Source organism: Leucoraja erinacea, unplaced genomic scaffold, assembly GCF_028641065.1.
Source record: "Leucoraja erinacea ecotype New England unplaced genomic scaffold, Leri_hhj_1 Leri_1516S, whole genome shotgun sequence".
NCBI lineage: Eukaryota > Metazoa > Chordata > Chondrichthyes > Rajiformes > Rajidae > Leucoraja > Leucoraja erinaceus.
The window spans coordinates 1-11,146 of record NW_026575799.1 but is presented as its reverse complement, the minus strand read 5'-3'; the positions used below and the strand labels follow the sequence as shown (position 1 = coordinate 11,146).

Sequence of the window (11,146 nt, the reverse complement as noted above, 5' to 3'; positions counted from 1 at the left end):
GTGCCGCTGAATTATACAGTGTAGTAATAATAACATGTGAGACACTTTATAAAATTGATTTCCAGAATTTGACAGAGGCTTTGACAGATTCTTGATTAGTTCAGGTGTCAGGGGTTATGGGGAGAATGGGGTTGAGAGGGAAAGATAGATCGGCCATGATTGAAGGGACGGAGTAGACTTGATGGGCCGAATGGCTTCATCCTGCTCCTGGAACATATGAAAGAAAGGATTACACTCACATTTTATTTTGAAAATCAGTACTTTATTGAGATGCAGCAACAGGTGAACAGAGTAATGGTACACGCTCCAAGTTGTATAATTATTATTATTATTATTATTATACAGATTATTAAAAGATTGCAAGTATCAAGCATGGTGTATTAGACAATAGACAACAGGTGCAGTAGTGGGCCATTCAGCCCTTCGAGCCAGCACCGCCATTCAATGTGATCATGGCTGACCATCCCCAATCAGTACCCCGTTCCTGCCTTCTCCCCATATCCCCCTGACTCCACTATCTTTAGGAGCCCTATCTAGCTCTCTCTTGAAAGTATTAGCGTTGCCTTTGTCAACTTGAAGGAGGTTGTCCATGTGCTGCCATCATAACATGCTTGTCTAGCCTCCTGAGGTGAACACAGTGCTATAAGGTCATGCAGTAGGTGATAGGAGCAGAACTAGGCCATTCGGCCCATCAAGTCTACTCCGCCATTCAATCACGGCTGGTCTATCTCTCCCTCCTAACCCCATTCTCCTGCCTTCTCCACATAACCCTTGACACCCGCCCTAATCAACAATCTATCTATCTCTGCGGTAAAAATATCAATTCCCTTGGCCTCCACAGCCTTGTGTTGGAGTTACTGAAGCTGTATATATATATGTAACCTGCTCCAAAACATCATTCAAATCAATAACAAACTAAATAGTAAATTGGAAGATTGAGGAATTACAGAACCCATAGAACTAACCACCATCGATGAACTCATCCTGAACCTGGATGAGGGTTACTGATTTTGGAATGAAAAGGATTTGCACATCTGTTAGATTAAGTTGCTCATCACTTGGAAATCAAGTGTTAAGACTCATTATCCCTGATCTTCAGACAAAAAGCATCCAGAAGATTGCACTGTACATTATTATTATGCATTTGCTTCACATAAATATTGCAAACCAGACAGAGACCAGAGCAGGGAACAGCAGAAGAGATAATTTAACTTGGTCACTCGCATTGCAGAGGTCAGTATTACAACAGCTGACAGAGACTGAGGCTCCTGGGATATTTGGCCGGACATTACAGTCAGCAGGGTGACCACATCCAGCGCCGTAAACCTTTACACCAGCTGGAAAAACAGAATGGTCAGTTAAATAATTACTTTGTTCATAGTTCATGTATCATTTTAGAGTGTTACAGCGTGGATACAGGCCCTTCAGCCCAACATGCCCACACCGGCCAACATGTCCCAGCTACATTAGTCCCACCTGCCTGCGCTTGGTCCATATCCCCCAAACCTGTCTGATCCAAGTACCTGTCTAACTGTTTCTTAAACATTGCGATAGTCCCTGCCTCAACTACCTCCTCTGGCAGCTTGTTCCATACACCCACCACCCTGTGTGTGAATGCCACTGAGTTTTCAAATTTCTATGAGTAAATCAGCTATTTATTCACACAATCGTACAGTCTTAACATCTTTACGAGGATGTTGCCAGGACTAGAGGGTGTGAGCTATAGGGAGAGGTTGAGTAGGCTGGGTCTCTATTCCTTGGAGCACAGGAGGATGAGGGGAGATCTTATAGAGGTGTACAAAATCATGAGAGGAATCAATCGAGTCTTGTGCCCAGAGTTGGGGAATCGCGACCAGAGGACATAGGTTTAAGGTGAAGGGGAAAAGATTTAATAGGAATCTGAGGGGTAACCTTTTCACACAAAGGGTGGTGGGTGCATGGAACAAGCTATATCTCTAAATAGAGGTGTGCATCTCAAATTCATTCGTACTTACCAGCCTCTACAACCACAAGGTAGCATCGCTCCCAGGCAGAGCAGCTAGCAGTATCATTCACGCATCTTTCCATTGATCCTAAGCAGGAGTAACACCGCAAAGAGTTACCTGTACATTGAGAATAAAACAGAGGAGGTTGTGTGAGAGACACCTGCAGCTCGTTCTGCCGCTGCTCTGAAAACGAGCAACTATTTTCAATAAACATAGAACAATACCGACACAAAATGCTGGAGTAACTCAGCGGGTCAGGCAGCCGCTCTGGAGACGAGGTACAGGTGATGTTTTGGTCGAGACCCTCCCAAATTTCAGCTGGTTGTATTGGTTTAAAAGTCATCTTGTCGAGTCTCATTGTTTGTAACTCATTCTCACCGCGCCACAGCTAACAATGGCCTGTTTCCTGTATCATCTTTTCCTTCTTCCATACCTATCATTCATTTGTTGAATATCTCTCGATATCACCGTCTATCCCTCTTGTTTCCCTTTCCCCTGACCCTCAGTGTGAAGAAGGGCCTCAATAGACAATAGACAAAAGGTGCAGGAGTAGGCCATTCGGCCCTTCGAGCCATTCAATGTGATCATGGCCGATCATCCACAATCAGTACCCATCCCTGCCTTCTCCCCATATCCCCTGACTCCGCTATCTTTAAGAGCCCGATCTAGCTCTTTCTTGAAAGCATCCAGTGAACCGGCCTCCACCGCCCTCTGAGGCAGAGAATTCCACAGACTCACAACTGTGTGAGAAAAAGTGTTTCCTCGTCTCCGTTCTAAATGGCTTATCCCTTATTCCTTATTCTTAAACTGTGGCCCCTGGTTCTGGAAACTGTGGCCCCTGGTTCTGGAGCCGAAACGTCAACTATTCCTTCTCTCCAGAAATGCTGCCTGTCCCGCTGCCACGTCAGCCCATTGGATTTCGGAGGAGTGGTCCATCGCTCGCTCCTCTATAATCTTTGCGTATCCTACACACTGCCAAAGTAGTATCTAAACTAGCTATATATGTATAGTTTTGGCTTTTGCACTATTATTGTTTGCTTCGTGTGTGTGTGTACAAGTGTGTGTGTGTGTGTGTGTGTGTGTGTGTGTGTGTGTGTGTGTGTGTGTGTGTGTGTGTGTTTGTGTGTGTGATGTGTGTGTGTGTGGCAAGGAACTGCACAGATGCTGGTTTACACTGAAGATAGGCATAACATGCTGGAGTAACTCAGCGGGCCAGGCAGCATCTCTGGAGAGAAGAAAGAAGGGTCTCGACCTGAAACGTCACCATTCCTTCTATCTGGGACATCTATATTACTAAAACTCTGTTCTTGACCAGTTTTGGCTTTCTGTGCTGCGGTTTCCAAGAGTATGCCGCCACCTACGGCCGTCACTTTTGGCCACCTCACTCAGAGCCCCCCTCCGCCGCATGTGTGTCGAGGATTTTTACCCGTCGATGAAAAATTGACAGAGATATTAATGTTTTTACAACATTCCCCATTCTCTCTGCTGCCCCTGCTGGAGGGAGGGGGAGGGACTATAAAACCAGGAAGGGGTGTGCCTCGATCAGTCTCTGCAAGTGGTGTGCCTCAATCAGTCTCTGAAAGTGGTGTGCCTCAATCAGAGCTTTGAATGACACTGACAAATGTCTACAGCACTGTGAGTACCCTTAATTTGGTTTGAAAATGAAAATATAGTTAAAGTAAAAAAAGCACTGCCTGCAAATGGTTGTTTGGGGTTTGGGTTTGAAGTGAAAAAAAGGCATAGGTCCCCCCCCCCATTCCTCCCCCCCTCACCCCCTCCCTCCCCCCATCTGATCTCCCCAATCCCCTCCCCCTCCCCTCTCTCCCCCCTATCCCTCCCCCCCTCTCCCCCTCCCTCTCTTCTCCACCCTCTCCCCCCCTCTCTCCTCTCTCCTTGTATCCCCCTCTCCTTTCCCCCCCTCCCCCCTCTCTTATAGAAACCCTCATCCCCCTCTCCTCCAATCCCCCCCCGTTCTCCCACCGTCCCTCCCGTAAATCCCTCTCCCCTACACACATCCCCTACCCCGTCCCCTGCTCCCCACCCTCTCCCCCACCCCCTCATCTCACCCCCCTCAGCACTCTCTCCCCCCCCCCCCCCCCTCTCTCTCCTCCCCCCTTACTTCTCTCTCTCTCTCTCTCTCCCCTCCATTAGCACGAGTGCGGGAGGAGGGGGGTAGTTAGTGTGTGATGCTGCATGCCGCCTCCCCCCCCCACCAACCGCACGTTGGGGGAACAGACCCAACGGGTCTGCACTTGGTCTAGTATAACAATAAAACACTCTGGAATTGACAATAACTAACTCCATATTCAGTAACAAACTCTCTACATGTGAACGAACACACAGCTAAATGTTTAACCAAGAATTCCAATCCTACTTGAGAATCTAAAATGCCTTTCCACAGTTAAACTAGCCCAGTGGTTCTCAAATGGGGGTACGCGTACCCCTGGGGTACGCGTACCCCTGGGGTACGTGAAGGCACTCCAGGGGGTACGTGAGATTTTAAAATATAGGGCTACATATAGGGTGATTTCACCAAATGTCAAATGAGCGTAGATCCCCCCCTCACGTGACCGAAAATTTTAACTGGAGGACATATGTCAGATCGGTACATGTAAGTGAATGGGGAAACACGCACTTTCACACCCGTTAAAAACATGGAAAACGGCCGATTTTTGAGCTGAAATTTTCTGTGCTAAATTTTCAGGCAAAAAAAAAGATAGAAAGTAAGGTAATTACAAGAGGGAACTGAAGGTAGAAAGCAGCGGAAGTGAACAGCCGACATTTGCCGTGGAGATTTTAAGATCCAAAATATCGGGAATTAACGCGTTTGCTCGCTGAATTTCATCAAAAGTAAGGCATTATTAACTTACTTTTGATGAAATTCAGTGAGCAAACGCGTTAATTCCCGATATTTTGGATCTTAAAATCTCCACGGCAAATGTCGGCTGTTCACTTCCGCTGCTTTCTACCTTCAGTTCCCTCTTGTAATTACCTTACTTTCTATCTTTTTTTTTGCCTGAAAATTTAGCACAGAAAATTTCAGCTCAAAAATCGGCCGTTTTCCATGTTTTTAACGGGTGTGAAAGTGCGTGTTTCCCCATTCACTTACATGTACCGATCTGACATATGTCCTCCAGTTAAAATTTTCGGTCACGTGAGGGGGGATCTACGCTCATTTGACATTTGGTGAAATCACCCTATACAGGGTCGGCCTTAGGATGTGCGGGGCCCAATTGGGAACAATTTTGGTGAACCCCAGATTCCCAGCCAAGGTGTGTCAGCCCAGTTATTTAGTATATATTATGAAATTGTACACTAGGTGCTATGGATTGTACACTGTGTGAATCTCTCCTGCTCCCTCCCGTTTGACTGTCAGTAGCTCCGCGGCTTCCAACCTTTACCGTAGCTGCTAATTACCATTAAACTGCATTATGTGATTGGACACAATGCCCTTGGAGACAGCGGCTGATTGGACGGGAGGAGACCTATTTGTTGATTGGACGGGTATTTTAAGGCAAGCTGGTTGGTGATTGGATGCAACCCCCTTAGAGACAGCGTTTGATTGGCCGCCAAATAAAATGGTCAAATCTGTAACAAAAATCGCTGGTCGGTGCGAACTCAGTAACTATCTGGTTGTTTCTCCAAACTAAACAGTATAACATACAGGTACATTCATTTAAAATTAAAGTCAGTGATGATTTCACATGATTTCTTACTGTGTAAAGCTCAATATCTGACCAATTTCTGTTTAACACGTTTGGTCTGCCGTGAGCATTTTTCTCTCCCAAAACAGTTCACATCTAGCAAACCGATGATAAATATTTTTATTTTTTATTTTTAGCAATTTCTGCTTTTATTTAAAATTAAGTTAATGATTTCTTTTTGAGCACAGATCTTTACTATGATCCCAAAAGAGGACACTTTATGTTGATAATTATTTTTATGTGCACAAATCTTTATTTATAATTAAGTTAATTATTTCTTTCTTTTTTTTAAGTTATATCTTTTTATTTCCAAATAGTTCAAGAGAGACCACTACAAATGAGCAGTGTTTTGCACATTTATGGAGTTTTAAATGGTTCATTTTATAGTTTTAAATGGTTATATGGTCACTGTTTTCACTACATTAGTTTGAATCACTACATTTTAGTGATGAGAAATATTTGCAATAAATTTAGTCATGGATTATTAACATTTAAAATGTTCGAAATAGTTTTTTTTCAAATGTTTGAATTTTGTATGTGTTTATCAGTTCCAAAGTTTAATAAATCAGACACTGATGGCACAGTGCTCTGTTTTAAGTCTTTTTTTTTCAACCAAAAATGCTTTGCGCTGGTTAGGGGGTACTTGGCTGAAAAAATATTTCACAGGGGGTACATCACTGAAAAAAGGTTGAGAACCACTGAACTAGAGGATACTACAGCAATAGCCACATCACCTTGACCTCTAACATTTCCTGACATGATGTTGAAAAAGCAGCCTAAAGACAATTTCAGTTGTTAATGAACACTGAAGATTTTGTGCAAAACATTTTTTTGAGGTGGGGTTTGTCAGGGTGGGGTGGGTGGTGGTAAGCATGGTGCAGCCAAGGGAGGGGCACAGCTTCAGGCGGGGGTTCTCGTGAGCTGATGAGAAGGGGGGGGGGCTCATGCAGGGGATGTGGGCGGCTTCAGTAGGGGGTGCATCCTATAGCCAGGTGGAGGGCACTGTCTTGAGGTGGGGATGTCAGTGGAGGAGGGGGGCAGTGAGCGATTTACTCATGACCTGTGGACTCACTCACTGCCTTGGGATTAACTCATGTCCTTTAGACTGACTGACTCTCACAGCTTGTGGACTGACTGATGCCCGACTTCTGGAGTCACGTCCGACTTTTGTAAACTGAAAACTGTAACATCTACATTGAGGAACAGCTTCTTCCTGACAGCCATCATGCTATTAAACATAACAAATAAGCTCTGAACTACGAAATACTATATTATTTCACACACACATATATATTCACATGCACTCACACACATATGCACATACACACACACACACACACATACACATACACACACACACACATATTCACACACACACACACACACACACACACACATTCACTCACACACATATTCACACACATGTACACACACACACGTGTGTGTGTGTGCGTGTGTGTGTGTGTGTGCATGTGTGTGTGTGCGCGTGTGTGCATGTGTGTGTGTGCGCATGTATATGTGTGCGTGTGTGTACGTGTGTGTGTGTGTGCGAGTGTGTGTGCAAGTGTGTGTGTGTATGTGTGTGTGTGTGTGTGTGTGTGTGTGGCAAGGAACTGCAGATGCTGGTTTACACTGAAGATAGACATAACATGCTGGAGTAACTCAGCGGGACAGGCAGCATCTCTGGAGAGAAGGAAGAAGGGTCTCGACCTGAAACGTCACCATTCCTTCTATCTGGGACATATAACAATAAAACACTCTGGACTTGACAATAACTAACTCCATATTCAGTAACAAACTCTCTACATGTGAACGAACACACAGCTAAATGTTTAACCAAGAATTCCAATCCCACTTGAGAATCTAAAATGCCTTTCCACAGTTAAACTAGAGGACAACAACATAGTTATATTTCCTTGGTACACAAAAATGCTGGAGAAACTCAGCGGGTGCAGCAGCATCTATAGAGCGAAGGAAACAGGCAACGTTTCGGGCCAAAACCCTTCTTCAGACCAAAGGTTTCGGCCCGAAATGTTGCCTACTTCCTTCGCTCCATAGATGCTGCTGCACCCGCTGAGTTTCCCCAGCGTTTTTGTCTACCTTCGATTTTCCAGCATCTGCAGTTCCTTCTTAAACAGTTTTATTTCCTTACCCGGAGAGGCACTGAGAATGAGACCAGCTACCAGGATCACAAGGTAATTCATCTTTGGATTTGAACAGCTGAGCTTCGAGGGCAAGAGAGAGAACAGGAAAATTTTCAAACAGAAATCTTCAAATTCCCTGAAATCTGTAGAAGGATCCCAACTGGAAACGTCACCAGTCCGTGTTCTCCAGAGATGCTGCCCGACTCGCCGAGTTACGCCAGCACTCTGAGCTTTTATTGAAGTGTTCAAGAAGGAACTGCAGATGCTGGAAGATCGAAGGTACACAAAAATGCTGGAGAAACTCAGCGGGTGCAGCAGCATTTATTGAAAATCCCTTGTGATTTTGACTATGGGATGGTGTTACAGTAGGGGGAGGAGGCAAGCAAAAGACCCAATAACTGAGGAGTATTGATTGCTCCTGGCAGTTTGAAAATGTGTGGTGTAACAGTCTTCAGTCAAGGGAGGTTGCCTCGAAAAAAATGTGGTCTGTTTCACGAAAAACTAATTGGAAATCGGAATTGAAACTGAAAGCAGTAAAAATATTATTCAGGTGGTTTGAGCAAAAAGACACAAAGTGCTGGAGCAAACAGAAGTCTTCTAAGGGGCAGAAAACGCTGGTGGGTGTTGTGTACAGGCCACCTAACAGTAGTAGTGAAGTTGGAGATGGTATCAAACAGGAAATTAGAAATGCTTGCGACAAAGGCAAAACAGTTATAATGGGTGACTTCAATCTACACATCGATTGGGTGAATCAAATTGGCAGGGGTGCTGAGGAAGAGGATTTCTTGGAATGTATGCGGGATAGTTATCTAAATCAACATGTAGAGGAACCAACGAGAGAGCAGGCTATTTTAGACTGGGTATTGAGTAATGAGGAAGGGTTAGTTAGCAATCTTGTTGTACGTGCCCCCTTGGGCAAGAGTGACCATAATATGGTTGAGTTCTTCATTAGGATGGAGAGTGACATTGTTAATTCAGAAACAATGGTTCTGAACTTAAAGAAAGGTAACTTTGAGGGTATGAGACGTGAATTGGCCAAGATTGACTGGCAATTAATTCTAAAAGGGTTGACGGTGGATATGCAATGGAAGACATTTAAAGACTGCATGGATGAACTACAAAAATTGTTCATCCCAGTTTGGCAAAAGAATAAATCAGGGAAGGTAGTACATCCGTGGATAACAAGGGAAATCAGGGATAGTATCAAAGCGAAGGATGATGCGTACAAATTAGCCAGAAAAAGCAGCATACCGAAGGACTGGGAGAAATTCAAAGACCAGCAGAGGAGGACAAAGAGCTTAATTAGGAAAGGGAAAATAGATTATGAAAGAAAACTGGCAGGGAACATAAAAACTGACTGCAAAAGTTTTTATAGATATGTGAAAAGAAAGAGATTAGTTAAAACAAATGTAGGTCCCTTGCAGTCAGAAACAGGTGAGTTGATCATGGGGAACAAGGATATGGCGGACCAATTGAATAACTACTTTGGTTCCGTCTTCGCTAAGTAAGACATAAATAATTTGCCGGAAATAGCAGGGGACCGCGGGTCGAAGGAGTTGGAGGAATTGAGTGAAATCCAGGTTAGCCGGGAAGTGGTGTTGGGTAAATCGAATGGATTAAAGGCCGATAAATCCCCAGGGCCAGATAGGCTGCATCCCAGAGTACTTAAGGAAGTAGCTCCAGCACTAGTGGATGCATTAGTAATAATCTTTCAAAACTCTTTAGATTGGCGGGTAGCAAACGTAACCCCACTTTTTAAGAAGGGAGGGAGAGAGAAAATGGGAATTACAGACCAGTTAGTCTAACATCGGTAGTGGGGAAACTGCTAGAGTCAGTTATTAAAGATGGGATAGCAGCACATTTGGAAAGTGGTGAAATCATTGGACAAAGTCAGCATGGATTTACGAAAGGTAAATCATGTCTGACGAATCTTATAGAATTTTTCGAGGATGTAACTAGTAGCGTGGATAGGGGAGAACCAGTGGATGTGGTGTATCTGGACTTCCAGAAGGCTTTCGACAAGGTCCCACATAAAAGATTAGTATACAAACTTAAAGCACAAGGCATTGGGGGTTCAGTATTGATGTGGATAGAGAACTGGCTGGCAAACAGGAAGCAAAGAGTAGGAGTAAACGGGTCCTTTTCACAATGGCAGGAAGTGACTAGTGGGGTACCGCAAGGCTCAGTGCTGGGACCCCAGCTGTTTACAATATATATTAATGATCTGGATGAGGGAATTGAAGGCAATATCTCCAAGTTTGCGGATGACACTAAGCTGGGGGGCAGTGTTAGCTGTGAGGAGGATGCTAGGAGACTGCAAGGTGACTTGGATAGGCTGGGTGAGTGGACAAATGTTTGGCAGATGCAGTATAATGTGGATAAATGTGAGGTTATCCATTTTGGTGGCAAAAAACGGGAAAGCAGACTATTATCTAAATGGTGACCGATTGGGAAAGTGGGAGATGCAGCGAGACCTGGGTGTCATGGTACACCAGTCATTGAAGGTAGGCATGCAGGTGCAGCAGGCAGTAAAGAAAGCGAATGGTATGTTAGCTTTCATTGCAAAAGGATTTGAGTATAGGAGCAGGGAGGTTCTACTGCAGTTGTACAGGGTCTTGGTGAGACCACACACCTGGAGTATTGCGTACAGTTTTGGTCTCCAAATCTGAGGAAGGACATTATTGCCATAGAGGGAGTGCAGAGACGGTTCACCAGACTGATTCCTGGGATGTCAGGACTGTCTTATGAAGAAAGACTGGATAGACTTGGTTTACTCTCTAGAATTTAGGAGATTGAGAGGGGATTTTATGGAAACTTACAACATTCTTAAGGGGTTGGACAGGCTAGATGCAGGAAGATTGCTCCCGATGTTGGGGAAGTCCAGGACAAGGGTTCACAGCTTATGGATAAGGGGGAAATCCTTTAAAACCGAGATGAGAAGAACTTTTTTCACACAGAGAGTGGTGAATCTCTGGAACTCTCTGCCACAGAGGGTAGTTGAGGCCAGTTCATTGGCTATATTTAAGAGGGAGTTAGATGTGGCCCTTGTGGCTAAGGAGATCAGGGGGTATGGAGAGAAGGCAGGTACGAGATACTGAGTTGGATGATCAGCCATGATCATATTGAATGGCGGTGCAGGCTCGAAGGGCCGAATGCCCACTCCTGCACCTAATTTCTATGTTTCTATGTTTCTTCAGATTCCCTGAAATCTGTAGAAGGATCCCACTGGAAACTTCACCAGATTGTTTCTCCAGAGATGCTGCCCCCACTCGCCGAGTTACGCCAGCACTCTGAGCCTTTATTGAAAATCTCT

General features: G+C 44.6%; 1 protein-coding gene across 1 annotated transcript; it reads right to left on the bottom strand.

Moving 5' to 3' along the window:
* Window positions 1–257: 257 nt before the first annotated feature.
* On the bottom strand, window positions 258–8,079 carry LOC129715920 (CD59 glycoprotein-like). Its single transcript, XM_055665811.1, has 3 exons — window positions 7,842–8,079; window positions 1,995–2,102; window positions 258–1,337 (listed from the first exon to the last, which is right to left on the bottom strand). Exons 1-3 carry the CDS (start codon window positions 7,891–7,893, stop codon window positions 1,150–1,152), a joined length of 348 nt encoding a protein of 115 aa, XP_055521786.1. The 5' UTR covers window positions 7,894–8,079; the 3' UTR covers window positions 258–1,149.
* Window positions 8,080–11,146: the final 3,067 nt, after the last annotated feature.